This window comes from Hydra viridissima, unplaced genomic scaffold (assembly GCF_058129835.1).
Source record: "Hydra viridissima isolate aposymbiotic clone 2 unplaced genomic scaffold, HvirCarnegie_v1 scaffold_4, whole genome shotgun sequence".
In the NCBI taxonomy this organism is placed as follows: Eukaryota; Metazoa; Cnidaria; class Hydrozoa; order Anthoathecata; family Hydridae; genus Hydra; species Hydra viridissima.
In genome coordinates this window covers 6,646,061-6,672,730 of record NW_028324303.1, presented here as the reverse complement: position 1 = coordinate 6,672,730, position 26,670 = coordinate 6,646,061, and the positions used below count along the sequence as shown (strand labels likewise).

General features: G+C 27.7%; 1 protein-coding gene across 1 annotated transcript; it reads right to left on the bottom strand.

Moving 5' to 3' along the window:
• On the bottom strand, positions 1–26,670 carry LOC145183255 (RNA polymerase-associated protein RTF1 homolog). The gene is made up of 17 exons (XM_090086273.1): positions 26,560–26,670; positions 19,031–19,150; positions 15,373–15,502; positions 13,905–14,517; positions 13,534–13,624; positions 7,818–7,900; positions 6,875–6,962; positions 6,446–6,553; positions 6,282–6,359; positions 5,725–5,846; positions 5,277–5,334; positions 1,292–1,372; positions 1,045–1,077; positions 893–937; positions 768–800; positions 523–649; positions 1–340 (listed from the first exon to the last, which is right to left on the bottom strand). The coding sequence occupies exons 1-17, from the start codon at positions 26,629–26,631 to the stop codon at positions 231–233; spliced, it is 1,992 nt and encodes a 663-aa protein (XP_089942399.1). The 5' UTR covers positions 26,632–26,670; the 3' UTR covers positions 1–230.

Below are 26,670 nucleotides of genomic sequence, written 5' to 3'. Positions count from 1 at the left end.
TTTTGTAATTAACGCATACCTAATTTGTTAAAGGTTTTTTTTCTATAAATATACAAGTTTTAATCTTGTGTTTAAGAGCCGCCTTAAAATCAGTTTTTTTTAGTGGAAAAGCTAGTTCACCAAAATGAAAGCTATTTTTGATTCGAAGCCAGGAAGTCAAACTCCACTTATTAACTTTTGTGGTACACATCGTATTACCTCTTTTTCAAGTACGTGGAAATGGCTTCGGTTTACATAAGTCCTTTACGCTTTTTATATTCGTCAAGATTAAGTGACTTTCTGGAGAAGTTTTCACGTTGCAAAGTAGCCGGTTTTGGAGTTAAGGACATAACACGTGATGCTAAAACAGCAAAAAAACAAAAAAAAAACTGTTCTTACAAGAAACAATTGACGCAGTCTAAACTATAACTTTCTTTCACGGACTTAAATTTTCATAAGTTTTCTAATACTTTACAAGCTTTTAAGTTTAAAAATTTTTTAATACTTGATTGATCGTAAAAAAAACAAACAAGCAACTCTTACCTGGTATTGGAAGATCAATTTGCACGTCAAAATCATGTGCAGAAAACATATCAGGATCTTCGTCTTCTTGTGAAGACCGAGAAGATACTTTATTTATGTTAGGTGCGAACAGAAGCGACTCGAGTGTCTGGAAAAAGAAGGTCAACTACTTGATCTGATTGCACCGAAATCAGTACGAAAAACTTCGGTGTTATAAACATTTAACGTACAACAGAGCATTCTACAGAGCATACTACAAAAATTACCTTTTCTTTCAAAATATCCGTTTCAAGATTATGCTAAAATTAAACAAAAATTAATTTTGCATTCATTTCAAAAATTCTCTCTAAGAATCACTACTAAAAACCCTCCGAATTTCTTAAAAATATACCATAGAAAGAGGTTTTGTAGTGTCACAATCTTCTTTGTCATCTTTCTGTTAAAAAAAATTTAAGTAACAAATAATAATCGCGCGTTAATGATCAGGTTAAAGTCCAACTGATTAGAGAGAAATCTAAAAATGACGTTTAAAACTAAGAAAACCTTTTCTCCAGGAGACGCGCCACCTGCAACAGCCTGTTGTAAACAAATATTTTATAAAATCATAAAAATTAACGTGTATCATACAGATCGACATGTGTATAATCAAAACCAAAACATATCAACTTAAAGGCGTAACAAACTATTAACTAGCAATAACTGTATGCTTTAATCGATAAGCATTCAATTAACTATAATAAAAATGTGAAACTTCTAAGGTAAAAGTATTTTTATAAAAGGCTTGACAAACCTTTTTCATTATCATAAACGGCAAAGTCTTCCTTCGCGTAAATGGATTATCAGTATCGTTTTTCTTTAACTTACCTTCTTCCTGTTAAAAAAAACACATCTTTAATAGTGTTAAATAAAACAACATATCATATTAACCTTGCTGGAAATATTTTTTAGAAATATCCTTACGATGCAAAAACCTGCTCCACTTGTTTAAAACGTTGTAGAGATAATTCGTTATGTAAATAAGAAATTTTTTTGCATCAATGAATTTAAATTTCTGTAATGTTAAAGTTATCTGAGCAATAATGATCTAAATTTTATGACATTCACTAAAGATGATATGGGCCCCGTTATGAAATAGGGAACCAAACAACATTTACAATATTTCGAGATAATTAAGAAAAACAATTTTAAAACTAGACGTAATTATTTGCTACGAAAAATAAAACAACAGTATAAAAATTTTTATTTCACATTCACAATGATTAAGTATTTCAAACAAAGAAGTCATAAAGTTTATTGTAAGCACTCAGGGTGAGTATTGATTCTTTTTTGCATTATCCAAATATGAAGTCAAGACACTAGAATGAAAAATTTTAAATAATATTCTTTGGAGTGATTCTTGTGGTGGACAAAGGTATGTTTTTTAACTATTGTCTTCAAGTTCAAAATCTATTTCGCCATTGTAGCCGTCTATGTCCTCTTCAACTGTTAAATCTGATATTAAATTATTATAAAACACGTGATCTACCGCAGGAAAATAAGTGCAAATAACTTTTTAAATATTTGAGTTCCTAACAAAATCTTCTTTTTTCATTCTATAAACTACAATGGGACGTTTCTTCCTGCAACCTTTCATATTTTGGATGTAATCTTCAGGAGAAAAGATTTTATTTTGCTTTTTAATTTTATATTCAACGTCCCCAAAATCACTGACACGTCTAAAATGGACTTGAGTAAGAGGGTTATTTTTATATTCCTATTTTGTCCGCCACAAGAATCGCTCCAAAGAATAATATTTTCAACCTCATTAGATATATTGTTTTCGATATATTTTCTTAAGCAGGAGTCAACCTCTTGGGCACCACGGCCTGCCTCACCTTCAATCCAGATTTTTTTGTTTTCCTGCATTAATGCCACAGTTATACAACCATAGCTGTCTTTTATAAAATATAATAATAGTTAATAGGCGACGTAACGGTAGTGTTTTCTCCATATCAAAAATTAAAGTTTCGGTTTTTTTCTTTGCTTTCTTTAAATCTAAATTCATGTTTTCCCCAGCGTGTTCAGCTTCAATCAGTCCTAGCTTGCTCAGCTTGTCTTTGATGTTTGTCTCTTTCTAAAATTATCATGTTCTTTTCGCCACCCTCTAGAAGACAGCCTATTTTTGTTTTAAATGTATCACATTTGTTTTAAATGTATCACATTTGTGACAAGTATCTTTTTTTTTTTATGTGATTGATGAAACAATTTTTTTGATGTTCTGATATTTTATTGTGTCCACCACCTGTACCTCGTTGATCACACACTTTCAAGTTCTTTGTTTTGTAAAGGGCAGTATTTATACGTTTTGTTGAAGCATTCAAGATATTAACAAACATTTCTCTACAAATTTATATTTTATAAACAAAATATTGCCCTGAACTGTCGTTTTTGAGAGTTTCGCACTAGAGTGTGCAAGGTTCGTCGTTTTGACTGTTCTTTAACACATGTTGTAATGAAACTTGTCTGAAGATTATTCTTTTTGTTTTTCCGCGTATAACCTATAATAATTATTATAGGTAATACGCATTAAATTATTTTTACGCAAATAAATTATTTGCGTAATAATAATAATAGCTATTATGGGTAATACACATGACAATACCTACTGGAGATATGCAACACAGAACCAAATAAGTCTTGTTCTGCAATATAGAACCAAGTGACTTTGGTTCTCGTTTAAAAATTCTTAGTTAGAAATATTTCAGTTTTGCAGTATGAAATTATTAACAAATTCATTCACAGCCTCTTGCTAATGTGACTATAAGTAGAATATTATTATAGATATTTATAATTAGCATTTTTTCCAATTAATAACTCATCTTTAAAAGAAATCTTAGTTGGTTCCCTATTGCATATCGGGGTCCATATATGAAAGAATGTTAAGATGATGGATTTTTTTCACATTTTAAGTCTCGTGAAATCATAATTTGCGAAGTCGTTTTTTAGTAGATTTTTAATTAAACATTTTTAGAAACTTGCTGTTTACATAGAGTAAAGCAAAAGTAAAATATTTCAAAATAAAATTTTGATGATAATAAAGTTGCATTTAAAATTTCGTGAATGCTTTTGTGTCAGGAAAAGAATTTGAAAACTTTTGAAATATGTATAGAAAAGTAATAAAAACTTTTTGAATACACTTTAAAAGGTTACTCCGCACTTTACGAGTGGAGATACTAAAAGTTAAAACGAAGATAATTAAAAAACTTATTTTGAATGCATGAAAATTTTCTAAACTTTAATTGTAATTATTTCTGAAACTACATTCGTTTTTTAATAAAACTCATTATTGTCTTTCAAGAATTTATCTTATAGAGATTACAGTTGTTTTGATTTCTAATTCTTCTTCAATGATTGGATTAATTTAAGCAAAAAAAGTTGTAGGAGTAATTTTTAAAATTTTATTGAAATTCAGACAACAGTAGAGTTTTAATGCTTTCAAGGTCCATGCAGGTAAAGAAATTTAATATTCACATCTCATTTAATTTTCCTTCATCGTTCATTGTATGACAGTTATCTTGATGTTCTTAATGTTTTCTTTATCAAAGCTTTGAGTACTAAGAATATGCACAACATGTTTCAAACATTAGTTGTTGGTCTAACTGTTGTTGGTCTAACTAGTTGTTGGTTAAACTGTTTTAAAATAGAGGATCACTATATTTAAAGATCTTAAAATTAGTTATAAAATCTTGTCATACTGCAAACTTTTAAGATAAAAATGTTTTCTCAGTTTTTTTATTTCTCAAAAACTGACAAATGTATCTAAGAATAGATTTTTTCTAACACATCACACATAGTTTTAAAGGGCTTCTATCAAGTTTTTCTAACACATCACACATAGTTTTAAAGGGCTTCTATCAAGTTTTTCTAACACATCACACATAGTTTTAAAGGGCTTCTATCAAGTTTTTCTAACACATCACACATAGTTTTAAAGGGCTTCTATCAAGTTTTTCTAACACATCACACATAGTTTTAAAGGGCTTCTATCAAGTTTTTATGAAATTAATCATATTTGTTTACATAAAAAAATTATTTTAATAATAAGTAATTTTTAACAGAACTATTTATACTTATATTACACAACTTTATGCTGTTTAGACATAAATGTAATTAAATATGTTAAAATGGAAAAACTACATTTAACAAACCACTTTATGTCATAATATTTGTAACAAACTCTGTAATTAGTATAAAATAGAACATTTTTAAAAAGGAAGTTATCTCATAAAATTATCTTAACTTTAAAAACTTTTACAAGTGAAATTAATTAATTTTAAATGTAAAGTATTTTAGATCAACTTCTTAGATTTTTATTGGTGACAAATTTATAATTTAGCAAGGTCAGATGATAAGTCTGAGGATAATATCTAAACTAAAAGTTTCATTGAAAAATTTTGATATAAAGAATCTTTACAAAAATCTTTTTTTAGGAAAGAGGGATAGTTCTTTTCTAAAAAAAGTGGTTTTAGAAAATTCAGAAAAATGCTATTTTATGTTGTAAATGCAGTCAGATTTTAATAATTTAGAGAGTAAATGTTCATGTTTTGGCAAGCACAAATTATCATGTTAATTAACAATATTTAAATAAACTTAAAAAAAATCAATTTAATTGCCTAAAACAATAAATAGAATTATTAGCACTAATTATCTATAGTATTGACAAACAATGAAATTCTTTCTTAAAAAAGCCAGTGTTCCCCAACCTAATATAAAGGAATACTTTATCAATGACTCACCACAACAGCTCTTTCAGCATCATATATATTCTTTTTCCTATTTCTTTCATTAATGAAGCTGAAAATTTAAAAAATTTTAACAAGCAAAGCAATCAATAAAACACAAAAATTGAAATCCTAATGGAGTGAATGAATAGGAACCCATTTTAAAGATTACCACAAAAAAAGAAGTTTTTATTGGATGATTATTACTGGCAGACATTTGTTTGAAGCCAACTGTACCAAAAAAAAAAGAATTTATGGAGCATTAATAGCTCAGGTTTTTGTATTGTTTGTACAAATAATACATGTTATGTGCAAAAATATTTCCTAAATATGTTGTAAGTATGTTGATTGATATGTTGACTAAACAACACATCAATCACCAAAATTACAAATCAATGTAAGATGCAATCTACAAACAAAAGTTGAACTTGTTTCTTTATTGTTTTAACAGAAATAAAAGTACCTGACATTATTAAGGGCTCCAGATCTTTTTCTATCTAACATTTGGGCTCTTTCCTCAAGTTCTTCTAATTTCTCTTTAACTTTTTCCAATTCTGCTATATTACCAGCTTGTTCAGCTAACTCCTAAAAAGAGTAATTATTGCACAAACTTACTGTTTTTTGTTAAAGAATATTAATGCTGCATTTTATTGTTAAAGTTGCCTCCACATCAAACAAACATTCTTTCCACTTTCAGATTTAGAAATTAACAATTATTTGTGCATCTAGCAGCATTAAAAAGCAACAATTTTATACATAGAAAAACTAAATTGCTAAAAAGCAACAGTAACTTTAACAAACCATCAAAAGCTAAAGATGGTTTCAACTGAACATAATAATCTTTAGGTAAACAAAACAACCAACAAACTTATCAAGTCTTATATTTTCAAAGTGTCAAGAATCTTATTTAATAAAATTTATTAATTTAAGAAATCTTATTTAACAAAATTTATTTGAAGTTTGTTAGTTTTAAACAAATCATTAAATGGTAGATTAAATATAGAAAATAAAAAAAACAACCTTTTCTCTTAATAAAGTATTTTTTGTAGAAGCGTAATTAAAAGGGTTCTTTCTAAATCGGTTCTTTTCTTTAACCATCTGGAAAAAAAATAAATTAAATTTTTTTAACAAACATTTGTTAAAAACTTAAAAAAATTTGTGCATTATGGAATAAAAGAATTTACCGCTTCAATATCATCTTCTTTAAATGAATAAACTTTTGACTCTGATATTTCCTCAAACTTACGCTTAACATGAGAAATGGTAGGAAGAGGAAGTTCAACCAGAGACATCTATATATAAATAAAGCTATTAATAAAAAAGCCAAACAAAATACACACACAGATATATACACATACATATACATATATATATACATACATACATACATACATACATACATACATACATACATACATACATACATATATATATATATATATATATATATATATATATATATATATATATATATATATATATATATATATATATATATATATATATATATATAATGTTCTTTGTAACACTTTAATTCTGCTTATTAGTCATTGATTTTAAAATACAATTTTTGTCTTTAATTTAGCTTAAAAGCATAATTTTAAAAGGAGTACCTCTTCTTTCCATTTTAAAAATTCTGATTCTGTAAATTGCTGATTAGAAACATATTCCATACGAAACACTCTTTCTTGCATACCATGGCTAAAGATTGAAATTAAAATTATCCATTACAAAAATCTTGAAAATGCTAAATTTCTCTTTTGATCTTAGAGGACTCACATCAAGAATAAAAAACAATCTTTTAATGAAGATTTCTCAAATGAAAAATACGTATTGTTTTAAGATGCTGAAAAACTTATTGTTTTTAGAAAACAACATACTTGATATTCAGGTAATTCCTAATTAAAGATAAATTGCTCTCTCTGAGTAAGGGAATTACAAAAAAAGTTTAAATTAAAAATTAATAAAAAAAAAACGAAAAAAGGAGGTTTTTATTCTATATAAATAATCAAAATATTCATCTGATTGATTAATATATAAGTGATTTCATTAAATTTATCTGAATACTCCATTAAATACCCTTTGTTTCCAAAGATAAATAATATTAGAAGTATATTTTATTGTTCATACTCAGTATTATTTACTTCTACTGAAAAAGATTATAACATGTTTTTTGAAAGTTGTGACCACTAAACATGATACAGAATAGTAAAATTAATTTTTTATTGATCATTAGATCAGAAAGCTTCTTTTTATTATGGTCTGTTTGAGGCAACTGGATTTTGTCCTGTCCTAATGTGTAGGAAAAACATAAAAAAAACACAAAGGGAAGTTTACAGAAAATTTTAAAAAGCTTTTTTTTCGTTTAGCACATTTTTACCTAAGAAGTTCAAATGACTAAAATTTAATTAAATGTTCGAAAAAGGAAACTTTCACTAAATATTCAGGCAAAATATATTTTTTCCAGAGTAATTCTCAAGAACTCCTTTTTTTGAATTCACAAGATAATTATCATTCTAAAAAACCTTTTAAAGATATTTTAACCAATTTCTATACCGAATTTTTAAACCTTTATTAGTTCTTGTGCTTCCAAGGTTGTAAACTTTGGGAGTTTCTGTTACTCCAATGACTTCAGCTACCTAAAAGTTAATGAAGAACTATCAAACATTTAAAAAAGGAAATTTGTCACTTATGTAATATATATAATGCAGCCAAATATACAGGGTGACCGGAAAGTTCTGTCAGTACTTCACAATCAATTTATTTTTAATGTAATATACATAAACTACTGAAATTACAGTAACAGATCAAGTAACATATGTAGTGTAAGTATACCAAGAACTTATCAAATTGGTCTCCTTTTCGGTCCACTGTCAATGATAATAGATGATGCCATGATTGTATGGCAGCACGAATTGTTTCCATAGGAAATTTTTCCCATTGGCGGATCATCATTCGTTTCACGGAGGCCAAGTTGTGATGTTGTTTAGCATTGACCTAGACTCCAAAATACCTCACACGCAAAAATCAAGTGGATTCAGGTCGGGAGAGGACGGAGGCCACTCATCCATCATAGGAAAAAGTTCTTATGGAAACAATTCGTGCTGCCATACAATCATGGCATCATCGATTATCATTGACAATGGACCAAAAAGGAGACCGATTTGAATAATTCTTGGTATACTTACACTACATATGTTACTTGATCTGTTACTGTAATTTCAGTAGTTTATGTATATTACATTAAAAATAAATTGATTGTAAAGTACTGACAGAACTTTCCGGTCACCCTGTATATATAGTTTTAAAATTGATTGCTTTTTTAAAGTAGCCAAAATATAATGGATACACTTTTGTAAAGGGTTATTTCAATTTTCTTGAAGATGACTAATGTAATTCATAGAGAAAACCTTCTACACACAAGGGTGTATTTTGCTTTATACGGTTTTGTTTGCTCAATCATTAATTGAACATTTTGCACTAAACTAAAAATTTCACCACTATTAAACTTTATTTTAAATAACATTGTAAAAATTATATATAAATATATAAATATAAATATATATATATATATAAATATATATATAAATATATATATATAAATATATATATATATATATATATATATATATATATATATATATATATATATATATATATATATATATATATATATATATATATATATATATATATATATATATATATATATATATATATATATATATATATATATATATATATATATATGTATATATATATATATAACAAAGAAACAACAACTATGTATGGTACTTAAAGTTTCATGCCTAGCGGCAATCATCAGCCATGAAATACAAATCAAAAATCTATAAAAACCGTTACAAATTGCAAAAATTACTGTATCGTGTGCTGACGTCATATTAGGAAAAAGAGGAGGAAAAGAAAGAAAGAGAGAAAGTAATAAAGAAGTAAAGAAATGAAAGAAAGCAATAGAGAAATAAAGAAAAGAAAAGAAAAGAAAAGAAAAGAAAAGAAAAGAAAAGAAAGAAATAATATAGGCCTAGTCACCAGTATCAAATTTCGAAAGAAGAAATTTATTTCTATGCCTGCATTTTGAAACCAATTCGTTCTTCTTATTCAATAAGGTACCTTCATTAAACATAATAATCATGTACTTCTCATGCAGGCATAGCATGCAACATTTTGTGGCCGGGTTGTATGATTTTCAATGTTTGATTATCTTCCACTTAACAATAGGTGTGAAATTTTCTTCTTTCATTTTCCATATTTCTTTCGATAGTTCTGTGTCGTTCTTATATTTTTCAATGTTAAAGGATTTTTGGTGGTTTGCATACCTTAGTTTGAAAGGTGTTTCGCTGATGCCGTAATATATTTTTTCTTTCATTACTGGGTTGCTGGAAGAGATGGTGGCTTGGTAGACTATGTTTTTTGTAAGACAATTTTGATGTAAAGGACACTTAGTTTTATCGATGCAATTACAGGTTTTTTCTCTAATGTTGGGGTTTTTTTGCTGCTGATTTTTTTGCAGAATGCTTTGGTTGTGGGAATTTATGATGTCTTTTATGTTCGGCATGCAGCTGTAGCTCACTTTAATGTAATTTCTATTGAAAATCTTATGGAGTTTGTGGTTTACTGGGAAATGTTTGTTGACCAGGTTTAAAAACTGCTTTCCTATATTTGTGCAAACATTTTTGCTGTAAGGAGGATTGAACCAGATAATTCTTTGCTTACGACTTTTGTTGTTAACAGGTTGTAAATTGGGGATGTATATAAGCTTTTGGTCGTAACCTGATTTTTTTAAGGCTTCCTCGTACATATAAGAAGAATTTCTGAAGATTTGTTCGCTAGATGAATTGGCAGACAATCGTAGCTCGATGGAATGCGGGATCTGCTTTAAAATGTTAGGAGGATGGTTGGATTCAGCATGAATATAGCTTAAAACATTTTCAGGTTTACTATAAGGCCGGAAAGAGCAGTCATTGAGGTTTATATATATATATATATATATATATATATATATATATATATATATATATATATATATATATATATATATATATATATAAACCTCAATGACTGCTTATCTTTCAAATAAAAACATATTTCATGGTTATTTAATAATTGTTATTTGTTATAAAATTTGATTTTTTAAAATAAAAAATGTGAATAATCAATAAAATGATTGAAATATTTGTGAAAAATATTTAACAAATTCTAAAAAAATTTAGACTTTCTGCTTTAAGGAAATATTTTAAAAAAGAAAGAAGAAACAAATGCTTCACACTTTTTGCAGTGTGCTTTGGGTCATTGTCATGGTGGAAAGCAAAATCAGATTTTATAAGCAATTGTCAGGAACTTGAGAGTAGATTTTGTTTGAGGTTATCTAGGTAGACAAACTACCTTACTCCAAAACAATTGAGTGGGCTAAATGGCTTAAGATAAATCAACTTACTGACCAAGTAAGTCAAGTATTTTTCTGTGCAATGTGATCATGATAGTCACCTTTTTACAGCACATTTTGTACAGTGTACAGGCGTACTGGTATATCAAAATATATAATTAAAATGTTTGTAGCAATTTTTATAGCAGAAACCTTCTTGCTAATACCAAATATATATACATGGGCGCCGGCAGGCTAGGGCAAGGTGGGGCAGTTGCCCCCCCCCCCTGGAAAAGCAAAATAGCAAATTTTGATACTCACAAAATTTCTTTTAACTGTTTATTTCGATTTCTTATCAATTTAACTCATTTATAGTTTACTCACCGTAATGTAAATGACAACAGTTTAAATGAAATATTACTATCGAATGCAATGACTTCCACAATGGCAGAAGCTTTTTTATAAAGGCATTTTTTATATTTTTAAAAAAAGATGTTAGAATAAAAGTTTTTAAAAAAATATGATAGAAATAGATCAGAGAAAAATAAAAAAGGAATAAATAGAAAAAAACAATAGATAAAGGAGAAGTATAGAAAACAAAAGGAAGAGAGGAAGAAAAAAAAGGAAAATAAAGGAAATAATAATAATAAAAAAGAAATTGAATTACAATGACAAGGTTCTTACACAAACAAATAAACTTCAAACTAACGAAGAAAGAATTGGATGCACTGATCAAATTTTTTAAATTATTTTTTAACGTGTGAGTTTCATTTACTTTTTTATGCTGTTGTTTTTTTGTTTGTTGGCAAAATGTTTGTTGTTTGTATTGTATTTCTATTTATTTTTTTCCTATTTATTGTGTTATACTCATTTTAATAATATTATTACCTTGTGTTTTTTGCTAGCTAAATGTTGATTATTATAATTATATATATTTAATTTGATTAACTTGAATTAACCAGCTGCATTTTAATTTTTATTTTATTTTTTGGAATATGTTTAATTTGTATTTAATAAATCAATGTTTTTTAACTAATCATTATATTATTATATAATTTAGCATTATTTGGTATAATTTAGCATTATTAGCATTATGAGCGTTTGTCTGGGCTTTGCATGCTGAGCGTGCATCGTGAAAAAATACGCTCCAGAAAATCTGAGTTTATGGAACTAATTGTAAATAAGTTTGGCAGTGAACGCAAACGACTACAATTTCTATTTACTGAATAAATCATTAGATTTAACTCTTGTGTTTTTAGTTTTACATTTTCTTTAATTTTCTGTTGTCACTGGTTTAATAAAATGACTTGATTAATTGATGCATTTTTGTAGTTTTTGAAATATCACTTTTGAATTTTATTTTGCCCCCCCCCCCCCCCCTTTAAAAAAATTCTGCCGGCGCCCATGTATATATAATAAAATATTTTTCATTTTGAAGAAAATAATTAGAACTTAATAAACAAACAAAAAAAGAAATAAATTAATGTGATTTTTATTTTAAAAAATGAGAAATTTAGTTGACCTATGTATTTGGGTGTTCACAAAATTTTTTCACGTGCATCGTGAAAAAATACGCTCCAGAAAATCTGAGTTTATGGAACTAATTGTAAATAAGTTTGGCAGTGAACGCAAACGACTACAATTTCTATTTACTGAATAAATCATTAGATTTAACTCTTGTGTTTTTAGTTTTACATTTTCTTTAATTTTCTGTTGTCACTGGTTTAATAAAATGACTTGATTAATTGATGCATTTTTGTAGTTTTTGAAATATCACTTTTGAATTTTATTTTGCCCCCCCCCCCCCCCCTTTAAAAAAATTCTGCCGGCGCCCATGTATATATAATAAAATATTTTTCATTTTGAAGAAAATAATTAGAACTTAATAAACAAACAAAAAAAGAAATAAATTAATGTGATTTTTATTTTAAAAAATGAGAAATTTAGTTGACCTATGTATTTGGGTGTTCACAAAAAGTTTTAAAAGAATGCTTTGAACATTTTTTCTATAATTGAATGATGAGAACTGGTTGTTATGAAAAATTGAAAATACAATATTGAAAGATTATTTAAACATAAAAACAAAAATTTAATACAATTATTTTTAGAAATAATTATTCAAATACTAGTATGTTTAACATTTGAACTTTTCTTATGATAAGTTGTTCAGAAGATAAAAGTAATTTCTTAACTGATTATGGCAGTTACCTATGCAAATGAGAAGTGCTCTTTAGAAATTAAATTTCTAGAATTAGATTTTCAAAAAATCCAATAACCAGATTTTTGATGAAAAAAAATCTATGAAAATTAATTGCATAGAAAAGTTAACAACTTAACTACTATACATCATCATTAGTTATCAATTATAAACAAACTGTAAATCTTATTATTAAAATGTAGGCTTACTGACAGCTTGAAATTTATACTTAAATATTAGAGCATTATGATGTAAAAATTTTAGGCTTTTATAAAACTTAGTCCCAAAGCCATTATGGATCATTTTGAAGGGATATGAAAACATTTTTTATAATAGTTAAGAGTATTTTATAAGGACATCTGTTAAGGAAATGTTTTATAGAGATATATTACTTCTTATAGATACTCATAGTGTAACTCCAATTACAAAATGACAAAGCCCAATAAAATAGAAAGTTTTTGTACTGTCAAGCTAAGATATTTAGCCAGGCACTATTCAATTCATGACTCTTAGCAAACAAAACCAATTTGAATAAAAACTTTTTCTGTATCTTGTTTTCTCTAAGTTTATAATATAATATGATAGATAGGTTTAATAACAAAACATCTTAAAAAACTTTAAGAAATAGTTTTTAAGCAATCTATTTAGTATATAACATTAAGTATTTGACTGCATTAAAGTTAAAGTATTACTCTATAAATAGATCTTCCATCATGGTTTCCAATACCCATGCGCACAAAGCATCCTGTTACAACACGTGGAAGAAAAGGTAAGTGAACCCATCTAAAAGTAGCAAAGTAAAAAAAAAGTATTTTAAGCATGATTATCAATTATTATGATCTTTGTAACAATCAGAAGGGAAGTTTTCTCTTTACAAAATTGACTATTAGTTATAAAACGATAAATAAAAACAAATGACAAAGTTTTTTGCTGTTAAATAATGTAAAACCTTTTAAATAGATTTTTAGAAGAAAAGGAAAAATAAATCTTTCATAAAATAGAAATCCAGAAAAAAAAAAAATTCACAGCTTATATAAAGAATAAATAACCTTTACAGTCTTACTTTTCAAGTTTAAAACGTGACAATCTTATTTTTTCAAGTTGTTCTCTAGAACTGATAGGTTTATCTTCTTCTTTTTCTTCCTCATCATCAGAAGCAAGCTCAACAGAGCTTTTGTCACTATCTGCAGCTTCTACTTTCTCTGATTCCTCTTCTTCATCATCTTCATCAGAATAAACATCTTTTGTATTCAATGGTTCCTTCTTATTCCGGTTTTCCAGTTTTTCTCTTTTTTCAATTCGCTTCTGTTTAAGTTCATCCATTGCCTTAAGCTTTTTATCTTCTATCAAATTTCGTTTTCTCTCTCCTTTTCTTGAAGCAATGCTATTGAAATAGGTCACTTTATCATTAAGTCTTGATGGAGTATCTTTGTGTTTTTCCTTTTTATTTTTGCGTTCTCTTTTACGCTCTGTATGTAATTTATGTTCAATTTCAAGTCTAGTTTTCATTGCTTCACGCTTTTCCATTCGGTTAAATAGTTCTTGTTCTCTTTCCTTTTCAGTCATTTGTTCTAACATTAATCTATCATCCTCATTTCCTATTAGGTTTTCATCCAGTCCATCATCAAATGCAGGAAGATCTTCATCAGAACCATCATCAGATGAAGAACTGGATACTAAAGTAGCAAGAAACTAAAAATGCTACATCCAAATTATTGTTAAATGAATATAAAATTACAAATTAACTTGATTACTTAGCCTCTTTCCAATCAACAAACACACTTTTTCTCCCAATTAGGCAAAATAGACCTTAAACCAAACCTTGTAAATTCTTTTACACATTAGTAATCTTAGTAAAGTTTTATACTTGAATAAAATAATCTGTAGATAGCTAGTTAACTTGAAATTAACTATTATTTTATACAAAGTCAACCAATAGGCATGGTGTTTCCCTATAAGGACAGCTGTTTTAAATGACTTTCTACTAAATGGAAACTATTTCAAATCTAAAACTTTTTGATAACAAAAAATTTTGCAAGAATGCACCACAGATATAACATTTCTAAAGTTAGAAAAAGATTTTATGAAAATATTTAGTTAGATTTTGTTGTACTTGTTGATATATGCTAAATTATTGTTTATTTTTTGTTATGAATTACATATTAAGCAAAAATTTTTAAAGTGATTTTTTTATTAAAGCCTAACTTTTGAATAAAGGGTAGTAAACTTAAATTACTTTAAATGGCACCTGGAAAAGCCTAATAAACATTATTACAAAAAAAATTTAAGTACATTTTTATAACTTTGGACATTTTTTAAATATATTAAATAACTCCTCAATAATGAATTTTGACATTTTTGTTACATTTAAACTTAGACCTTGCATATTTAGGTTAGCAAGTATATAAGAAAAAAACTTAAAAAGAGCTTTGTATTACTGATAAAATAAACTATTAAACTATTGTAGGCAGATTTTTAACTCCATTACAATAATAAATTTAAACATGAACAAAATTTGCTTTTTAAGACACCTTCTCCATCTTCAGGCTCATCATCAGCAATTTCACCATCTTCTTCTTCATGATCAGAGACGCTTTTCTTTTTCTCTGTTATTTTACCTTTTTTCTTTTTTGAGTTTTTTCCCTCAGAATGCAAAGTCCACTAACAAAGAACAAATAACAATTTTAACAATCAAACTTCCTTAACTTTTAACAAAAATAAAATTAAAGACCAAACATACAATTTTTGCATGTGTTCAAATGAAAGGTATGAGGTTAGATTTAAAATAGGAAGTTATACTTAAAATAAAAGCTAAACTTGGAGGTTACAATGGATTATGTATGAGTTATTGGACAAATTTTAATTTGGTTTTTCTAGTTTATTAAACAATTATGTGGTTTGATGCATATTTAAGGAAAATCTATGAAATGTTTATTTTAACATTTAAAACACATTTACTTAAAATGTGATTAAATGCATCAAAACAAGAATCTTTTCAAAAACATCTTGAAATTGTTTTTGTAATATCCCTAGAATAAAAAATTTAAAAAAATAATGAAATCAAAAACCATTTAGAAAAAGAAGCTATAGCTCAAAATACAATCTATGATAACTTAAAAAGACTTAAAACTACTAGTTTCTTTTTCTGATAAAAGGCACTCTGGTCATCTGACATTCTGGATTAGAGATAAGAAAGACAAACTAAAAAGACTTGTCAATAACCAAAAAGTGGTTAGTCAGTGAAAATTGGTTTTTAAATTTGGTGTCAATCAACAATTGATCTTCAATTAAAAAAAAAAGTTAATTTTCAATACAAAAAATATGAAAAGATACACTAAGAAATGATAAATAAAAGCAAATAAAAGAAGCATAAAACTTGTTAACCAGCTCTATAATTCTAAAACACTTCTTAATGGTGACAACAATTCTGGAAAATCTGGATACTATGCACTGGATACTACACATCAAAGAAACATCCCCAGAAAGTGTTTGCTGTGTAGGAGAAGAGAAATTTCTGAAAAAATTGTTAATGTGGATAACTGTATCTACTTCCAAGGCTGTAGAAATTATTACATCAATATATTATTAAATGTTTAGAAAAACAACTTCTTCCATTCATTCGCGAGTATCATGTTAACTCTAACTATTCATTTTGGTCAGGTTTAGCAAGTTCTTGTTACTCTAAAGAATCTCTAAATCGGATGGAAAAATATGCCAAATATGTTAATAAGGAATCCAACCCAGCAAATATGCCTCAAGCACAATCAATTAAGAACTTTTGTGGACATTTAAGTAAAAAGGTTTATGAAGGAGGTTAGCAAGCTTCAAGAGATTCTTGATTGATCACATTAAATTAAAACTAAAAGAACTTGATTTGAATTTTTTATAATTATAAGTGTCAAAGCTAAATTGAGATCTATTGCAGATAATGGAGTTTTTTATATAAGGGCTAACTGATTTTTATTCAAAAAATACTTTTTTTTTTTTTGAAAAAAACCATAACAGTTTTTTTCTTTATTTATAAATAAGATATTATAGTTTTTAAATTGTCCATTTTTTAAAACAAAATCTAAAAATTCAATTTTTTAAAAGACAATGCCTATTATTTCACATTGATCATACAGTGGGTTGCATAAATATAGAGTCAGTTGATTTTTAATATGATTTTTTAAATACTTTTTTAAAATTTAAAGCAAACAAAAAAGCTAACAGTTTAAATTGTTTTAAATTTTATTAAGTGGTATTATAAACAAAATAGGAAAAAAAATTTTTTCAAAAAAAAAATTTTAAATACTTTTTTATGAGAAATATATACAACTGTTAAAAAAAAATAATAAAAAACAGAGCAAAAATATAGAGCCAGGGTGCACTTTAGTATTTTGTATGCACACCACGAACTTTCACACATGCACAAACTTTCACACATGCACGAACACGTCTAGGCATAGACTCAATTAGTCTGATGCATAATTCTCTTTTCAAAGCTTTTCCAAGGCCTGCTGTTATTGTGCAATACTGGTTATGCTCTCTTTGACCAACCTCTTGTCTATCAAAGCCCAAATTTCTCAATGAGATTGAAATCTGGAGAATAAACTGGCCAAAGCATGAACATAATGTTTTTCCAGATCACAGTGCGAGCTGTTGCGCCATCATGCTGAAAAATCCATTGTTGTCATCTTCCATAAAAAGCTCTGGCTGTTGGTAAAAGTTTATTTTTGAGGATCTCTTTGTAGTTGTATTGGTTAATTCTGCCGTTATAAATGTTGTATGACCCTGGTCCTTTATGGGAGAAGTATCCCCATATTCAGACTGATCCTCCTCCACCTTGTATCCTTGGTACACAAAAATGCTCTTTGAACATTTCACCGGCCAGCCTCTTGATGATTAATATTGACTTGCAATTTATCACCTTAAAATTGGATTCATCGCTGAAAATGACTTTGGCCCAGTCTTCTACAGACCAGTGAAGTCTTTCTCTATACCATTTTAATCTTTTTAGGCTATCTGAGACATGCAAAAGTGGTTTTTGAGCAGCAACATAGCAATCAAACCCTTTCTTATTTAGGCATTATCGTACACTCCATCTACTAACATTACTAGGCATATTTGTGAACCTTTCAGCAAGTTCAAGGTTAGAAATTTTAGGGTCTTGTCTAACCTTTCAATAGAGATAACTTTGATCTCTTGAAGTTTGCTTTAAAGGCCTACCAAGCATTGGTAAATCTTTTACATCATTATGTAGCTCGTGGTTTTTCAACATTATTTGTACACATTTAAGTTTCTTTTAGCAGACCTACAATTTGCCATCATACATTGTCTGAAACAGCTTTTCTGCCCATTTTTGTCTTTTCACTTTACCAAACAATTACCAATGCAAATAACTCAAGATATAAAAATAATAACTTAACTTTATTTTCACAAGAACGTTTATATAGTTCAAAAGAAATCAACCACCAAATTTTAGACCGTTTGGATAATATTTTTTTGAGATATTTCAACTTAAGTTGTTAAATTTTAACTGACTCCATATTTTTGCTTTATTAGAAATACAGGTATGTTTTAATTGGATTAATATTTACTCAAGACTAGTAAATCTAACGAGCTCAAGTTATATACCATTCAATAGAGAATCAATTAATTAATTAATACATTTAATATGCTTTTAATCGTACAAATTAGTTGGTTTCAAAGATAATTTTGAAAAAAAACAAAAATTTTGCATTAAAAAAGTAGTGACTCTATATTTATGCAATCCACTGTATATGATGGGTGAGCATAAAAAATTTTTCAAATTTCTAATAACTAACAATGATGGTGATTTTTTATTGTTTGTTTTATTCAATTGTTTGCATGATGTTATGTAGAAAAGTTTGAGAAACTAGTTTTTTATTTATTGAAGGATGTTGGATGACACTCACTTCAGAGCAGGAGGAATTTTGGAACAAGTTATATTAAAAGCTTTATATCTGTTATAATTTGTTAATTACATATTCAATTCTTCATCTAGCTACCTCATCAATCTCTTGTAGACAATAGATCACTATAAGTGATCTATTGTCTACAAGAGATTGATGAGGTAGCTAGATGAAGAATTGAATATGTAAGTAACAAATTTTTAACATTTTTTGGGTTAGGAACCTTTAACCATTAGTTTATTTTATAGAGTTTATAAATGAATAAAACACCTACTTCATCATCATCTTCATCAGTGGAAGAGTCAGAGCCATCTTTACCACTATCACTCATCATAGGAGGTCCAACATTTGTTGCAATACTTTGTTTACTTTTCTTTGAAAGATTTAAGAGTTGCTGGAAAAAAATTATTAGCAAAATAATTTTAACAAAATATATAAAAATAAAATAAATTAATCTTAAATTTAGTTTAGCAGAACTTTTTTACATAAATGAGTTTATGTAGGAGAGACCGGGGTTAATTGGCTACAGTTTTAGTTCTTGAGCTCTGTGCATTTCTGGGTGAATTTTTTAAAAAACATCAAACTGCAGTTCAAAAGAACATGAATGCGGCAAGCATGTTCAAGCATCTAACATTATGGAAAAAAATTGGTGGCCTAAAGAGGGCCTCCAAAAAAAAATGTGTACCAACTTACCCTGCCCCGGGGTAAGTTGCCTACACTATTGGTGTAAGTTGGCATACCATATAAAAAGAGACAAGTTTAGCAACATTAAGCATCTTTTTTTTGGAAGCTGATAAAATTCATCCAACAATATTTTTGACCATAACTTTTTTTGCTCTAAAGAAAAAAAAAAGTTAAGGTCAAGAATATTGTTAACTTTGACCTTAAGTTTATTTGCTCTTATGCAAATATAATACTTACAAAAAAAAGAGTAAATACTAATTAACTTCATTATTATATGGTATGAATAGTAAAAATTATACTACTAATCGTCATCATTACAGTTGTCTTAAATGTAAAATAATGTTTCCAATTATGCAGGACTCACGAGCCCAAAGGTTACATTAATGCACTGATTCTAGATTTTCAAAGGTTTACTTTTAGAAAAGGTATCAACACAAACCAAACAAAAACATTCATCTTCATCAAATTATTTTCATGATTCAGTCTTTTTTCCATTAGGTATATACTTCTTTTGCTAGTTGGCTTTTTACTCATCTCAACTTTAAATTTATCAAACTTTTTTCTTTTCTTTTACTCTTCTATATACTTTTTCTTCTTTGCAGATTCTTTTTCTCTTTTTTTTAAATACTCATCTTTGGTGAATGGTCTCAAATCATTAGGAGGTAGAATTGAAGTTGGCTCATCTGGATTAAGTACATCATTATTGCCTAAAAATGAGATATGGCAATATGGTTCTAAATCATTTCTGATATTGTTAGATCAATATGAGTAACATTATCTACACTCAACACTAAACTTTCCATAGCAGCACCTGCTTTTGGATTTAGTCTATTGGTAGTATATGCAGGCACCTGCTTTTGGATTTAGTCTATTGGTAGTATATGCAGGCACCTGCTTTTGGATTTAGTCTATCAGAAGTATATGCAGGCATAAAATCATGATCACTGAAAATGTTAGCATTTAGTGGGAAAATTCCAGCTTTTTTAAACCCAGTTGTGATACCCCGTGTACCACAGTTGTTTGGGGTACACATCAAAATGAACTACTCACTGTTTGGTATACTGTAAATTGTTGATGTTGAACCCGAGTGGATTGTTATCCATGCATCGCAAGCTGTGATTGTGTATTTTTAAAAAGACCAAAAACACTGCAATCTAAGGACTTAGTTTGTGACTGCATGGAAGTGGAAATGAACAATTTGATACACCATTTTCTTTCAAGTAGTCTAAAGTTTCTATTGAAAAGGTGGGAGTCTTAATTGTCTAATAGCAATAAGGCAAATCCTTCTTTTGAGGTTCTAGTATATTTGACAAAATGATGGGAAAACTATAAGAACTTTACTTCAGTCATCCAACCAGAAGGGTTTGCAGCACCTGCACTTCCATTGGGAGGACCATTTAAAAAATACTCTCTAAACTTCACTTGTGGTTATACAAAAAAAGGTGGAGTAGAATTCCCACTGGCAGAGACAGCAATTGCAACAAGCTACAACATGATCTGGAGCTTGAATTGTGGTAACACCAATATCATCTTTATTCCAAATATCTCCACTTTCCAGCTTTAAATAGTTAAGAACAGCTTTTAAATTTTTTTAAAAACACTTTCTAACATTAGTGGGATTAAAATAAGGCTAGCTGACCTTTTTTTAGTTATCTCTTTAGTTACCTTTTGAGGTAAGCCTTAAACCAGTCTAATCCTGCTGCTTCATTTTTACTCTAACTCTGTGGCATTTTGATGTTGTTAGCTTTACCATACTGGAAACCTAGTTTCCTCACTTCTTTGGGAGAAAGTCTGTAATAAATGTCAGAAGCTTTTGTGATATTGTGCAAATAATTGATGTAAACAAATCCACAAAAATATTGAAGTATTAAAAATGTCACACACACAGATGTATGTATGTATGTATGTATGTATGTATGTATGTATGTATGTATGTATGTATGTATGTATGTATGTATGTATGTATGTATGTATGTATGTATGTATGTATGTATGTATGTATGTATGTATGTATGTATGTATGTATGTATGTATGTATGTATGTATGTATGTATGTATGTATGTATGTAAGTATGTTACATATACATAAAAAAGTTAAGCTTACCTGCCTAGATTTGATGTTAACTAGTGTTTGTTTGCCTTGTTGTTGTTATTTTTTACAGTATCAGGACAGGCCTCCTGCAGGAATATTAAAGTCTTTTGCAGTCTTTTGAATAGACCTTCCTTCTATTAAAATAGCATCAAATAGCTAATTGCCCTGATGTTAAACTGAAAAATTAATTAAGTAGGAATGCTCCATGTGGATTCTGAAAATTTCTGGTGGAAAACTCTTAAGTTAAATGTAGTGTGCCAATTTATCCTTGTAGCCAAGTAGCTCTGGGTTTCCATGTATGTATGTGTGTGTATCTTTTTGTACCTTCCAAAATCAAATTTATACCTATTTTAATAAAATTTTAAACAAAATAGACAGTTTTAGGTACTAAATGTTATAATTCAAAAGTAGGACTTTTAGTTTTTTTGCTGCAATCAAGATCTTTAAATATATTCTCATTATGGATGATTGCATAAATTATCTTACACCTTGTTTGACTGTGGCTTTCACAATAATTGGTTGATTGTATTATATCAAGTCCATTATCAGCTGGAAAAGATTGTTTGTAACATATAAGGCTAGTGATGCTGTAAACCAAGTTTGGATGTAAATTGTCACAGTAAAAATGGAGATTTCAGTAACATGCTGACTTAGCAACTTCAGGCCAATATGTAGATGCAGCCAAATGCAACTATTCTAAAAAATATGGTATTTACAAGCAAGCCAAAAAAGTTTCCCAAGAGCACACATGCTCCATTCTTTTTACCTATGCTTGATTATATCATTTAAAAGAATATTGCTAGAAATTAACTTTCTGGTCAGTGAAAATGACTCCTTTATAAATTGGCCATTCAAAGTTTAGTATGATGCAACTTTATCATACTATAACTTCATGTTAAGTAGATATCCCACCTAGACTTTTTGCTGTAGCCACAAAGATAAATGATTGTCCCTCACTGGTCCTAATCCTGTCCAACACAACTGCCAATTAATTATACTAGCCTCAATTTGTTTGTACATTTTAAAGTTTATCTTAATCACCTGAATTTTTAACAGTTTTTATCTTCTTCAGTGATGCAGGTACATTTAAGTGCTATTTTAGTTTGTGTTTTGTAAATGTCATATGTTTCCCATCTAGCTGGGTAAATGTTAAGCAAAGTCTATTTTTCAGTTCCCAAATGTCAAAATGTTTTTTACTCAGTTACCATAAACCTTGTTTAAATGCAGCTGTTGCTTTCTAACTAATTTTGTCTAATATTTTGAATTTTTTAAGCAGCATCAGTTGAATATGATGAAATTAAGATAAAAAATAGGATAAAACTTATTTAGTTGACAATAATTTACATATCTACCTTTCAACTGATCTACATAAACATTTCTAAAAGATGACCTTAGCCATCTACTGCGTTAAATGGTGTCTTCTAGGAAGAATTTATCTAAAAAATATTATTGTGACTTCTAAATGTTCCTTGTAACCATGCCTTGTTTGGTTAACAGTTGGTAAACAACTTTTAGAAAACTAACAGTGACATCTTTGACTTATTTTAAATAAATACTATTAGTACCATTGAAAATTTTAAATTCAAATTGATGGCGATCAATATAGTTCCATTAATTTTTGAAACATTTAAATGATAAAGTTTTAGTCTAAAAAGACACTTAAATACGTTTGAGAAAATAATTTCATGCATATGATGTAAAAATGCTATGTTAAGAAGATCTTTCTTTAACAATTTTTCAATTCATGTACATGCTGTGGAATGACAGCTGGTTTTTCTTAGATATAATGTCAAAGCCAATTCCAACTATTTGTTTAAAATTAACTCAAAACAAGATCCAGCAATTATGTCAAGTACTCACCAAAATATTTGGTTTCTAAGTTTGTAATTAAAAATATAAAATATGATTGAAATAAATAATTTAGTCAGCTTCATTGTGAAAAAATTACAAAAATCTGTTAAACAGTTTTTGAGTAATTAACAATTAAAGGGTGCTGAATTTCATCATATTCATCTGATACTGCTTAAAAAATTCAAAATACACAAAACATTAGACAAAAAGTTTAGAAAGCAACAGCTGCATTTAAACAAGACTTATGGTAGCTGAGTGAAAAACATTAAATTTCAACATTTGGGAACTTACAAATAGACTTTGCTTAACATTTATCCAGCTAGCTGGGAAACATGACATTTACAAAAATGCTAATTAAAGAGTTAGTGATTGAGAGTTGCAAATGACTGTGTTGAGAGAGGTGTAGCCTTAATCACACAGTATAATTAAGTGCTAATTGAGAAAATTAGTTGAGAATGAGAAGCAGAAGTACTTTTTACTGCAGGTTGTGCAACATTACAAAAAATTTAAAGCTGTTAAAAAAAATTGGAGCAAAGGAAATGTAGAACTTCAATTATATTTTCTCCACAAAAGCAAAAATATAACTAAAAGTTAATAATCAATTATAAGTTGTTTCTCTAGATCATTTTTTGAGAAATTTGTCTTCTCTCATTTGAAACAAGAGATAATTGTTAACTTTTTTTATTGCTAATACCAATAGTTTACTAATAGTAACAGATTGGGTAAACTGTGTTTTTTACAAGCTGTAAAAACAATCTACTTTTTATATGATTGTTTTACAGTAAACACCACAGTTTCCGTATTTAGAGATTTAATGCTTAATGCACCTTCATTACTTGCATTATAGTCTATCAACATAGTTGCAGGATTTTTCCATTTTGCTTTTATTATTTTCATACTTTGCAGTGCATCACTACTTTGATACATTGCTTAGAATGCTGATGAGTTTTAAAATATGAGTCAGGTTTACTTAATAAGTGATATCAGTAAAAAAAAAAAAAAAGCATTGGCAAAAGTGTTATTGGTGTGGTACTAGAAATGATATATGGGATTCTAACTTAATAAGCGAATTGTAATCACAATCTTTCAATAGGCCACAGATCGCCAATTGCTGCCCTATTACACTGTCTATCTTAGAAACATTTATGATAACTTTTTAAATTTTAAAATGAAACATGTTTAATGATTTTCTTATAACTAAAAAAGCTATAAGAAAATCAAAAGTTGGCAATAGAACTTCAGCATGGAAATTTTGTATTTTTATTTATTTATTTATTTTGAATTTGCACATTATAATTTTAATACAGAGAATGCTAGTAAATAACACCTTAAATAAATCTATTATAATTATATATTTCGAAAGTTTTTCAAGTCAACACCCTTAGTTTTCATGATCCAAACATGAATGAGCTAATATGGGTAGCACTAACCTTAAAGTTTCATAGAAAAAGTTAAATGTACTGGAATATCAAAACATGACTTTTTTTAAATCTAATTAACATACTTACCAAAGTCACAGACTAACTTTAGGATGAGCATTACATACCCTTCTGGAAACAAGTTTAGATTTAAAAAAAAAAGGTGTAAAACTTCTTATTACTAAAAAATATATAAATATTTTTTAAAATGTTAGAAAATTTAGTGATGTCATTATTATTTGCTCAAAAAAGGAAAAAAATGTTAGAAAATTTTGTGACATTACATTATCATTTGCTCAAAATTGAAAATTATTACAAATTCTTTATAAAAAATATACATCTAATAATACAAAATATTTGTAACTATTGATAAGAACCTAACATTTATCTTAAATTTTATTACAATTTTCTCAGCCATACTTTTGCTATGTAGAAGCTATAATTATTTGGTAGCACATAATTATTTTAATATCAATTATGTATATACCAAAACATTTGATAACAAATTTAAAAAAGTTGAATTAGAATTACAAATCTTTACATAAAGTGAAACTTATATTGTTAGTTGGCTAATGTCTTAAGTATGCTGTTATTGCACGGAAAAGTCATCAAATAATATTTCAGTGCAATGGATTAGAGAGAAAGTAAATTTTCTTTGTGATTTGAGAAACACTTATTAATCTTAGGAGTGATCCATGTCAAAACTTAATAAAAAGATATGAAAACGACCCATTTATCAAAAAGATTGGTTATTAATCAATTTGACAAGCAACAAGGTCTATGCAATGGCAGTTTTTAACATAGCAAAATTAGAATGAATTTTGATGCTTATAAAATATGCTGAATGACTTAAACTAAAAATAACTAAGGTTTTTTCTTATACTTTGATTGGTTATCAAATATAACACAAAAAATGTTTAGCTATTTTTCTCATATAAAACCTTTATGCAAGTTGAGAAAAGCTAGACATGTGATAAGGTAGAATCAAGGAATTTCATAATGATTGTATATATATTCTTATAGAATACTTTAATAAAAACTTTTTTTTGCAAGCTTGTGAGCTAGTTCCAGAAGAACTCTGTAAAAGTTTCTTTAAAAAAAGATAAAAAAAAAAAAAAACTATAAAAAGACAAGAATAAAAACAGAGGGGGCCCTGGCTCATGATGTTATTAAACTAGAGATTTAGTAGTATTTATCAACTTCAAATTTGCTTTTGTTTAACCAACTAAGTATTTAGTTTAAAAATATTAAGCTTAAATTGATTTTGAAAAAATAATCTCAAAATGTTACAAAGTATTTAACTTAATTGATTCAAATCAACCAATTAAAAGCACTGAGGTTAGAGAGTAATAAAAGATTATTTACTACTATATTTTAGCTGTTCTTATGCATATTTTTAAGTATTACCTTATTGAAAGGAAGAAGATTAACAATCAATAACAGGAATACTAACTTTTAAAGAAACTGAACTAATGAGAACTGAACTACTAAAGTATAATTGGGTTTTTTATAACTTAATGAGAAAATATAAAAGAAACAATGATTGTTATTCACACAGCTTCCTTTTTTTTTTTCAGTAGAAACCATATTTTTCTTAGCACTTTTTAAATATAAAAAAAGAAAATAAGTAAATAAAAAGTCATAATACCTATTATACTTAATACCTAATCACATACTAAAGAAAATGATAAGGACATTGCATACTATAATTATATTTACTTAAAATAAACACACCAGATTGTCAGACAAAAGACATACTTGTTCTAAATCATCTCCATCACTGCTGCTTTCATCTGATTCTATATGTGGACGCTTCCGTGTAAAAGCCATCTGTACATATATAACTAAAACAAAAACTTGCTTATAGCT

Coding starts and splice junctions, on each gene's coding strand:
- LOC145183255 (XM_090086273.1), bottom strand. CDS start 26,631: ATGGCTTTTACACGGAAGCGTCCACATATAGAATCAGATGAAAGCAGC. Junction 14,518..15,372: donor TGAGCCTGAAGATGGAGAAG/GTGTCTTAAAAA, acceptor TTGCTACTTTAG/TATCCAGTTCTTCATCTGAT. Junction 5,847..6,281: donor ATACTTTATTAAGAGAAAAG/GTTGTTTTTTTT, acceptor TACTCTTTTTAG/GAGTTAGCTGAACAAGCTGG.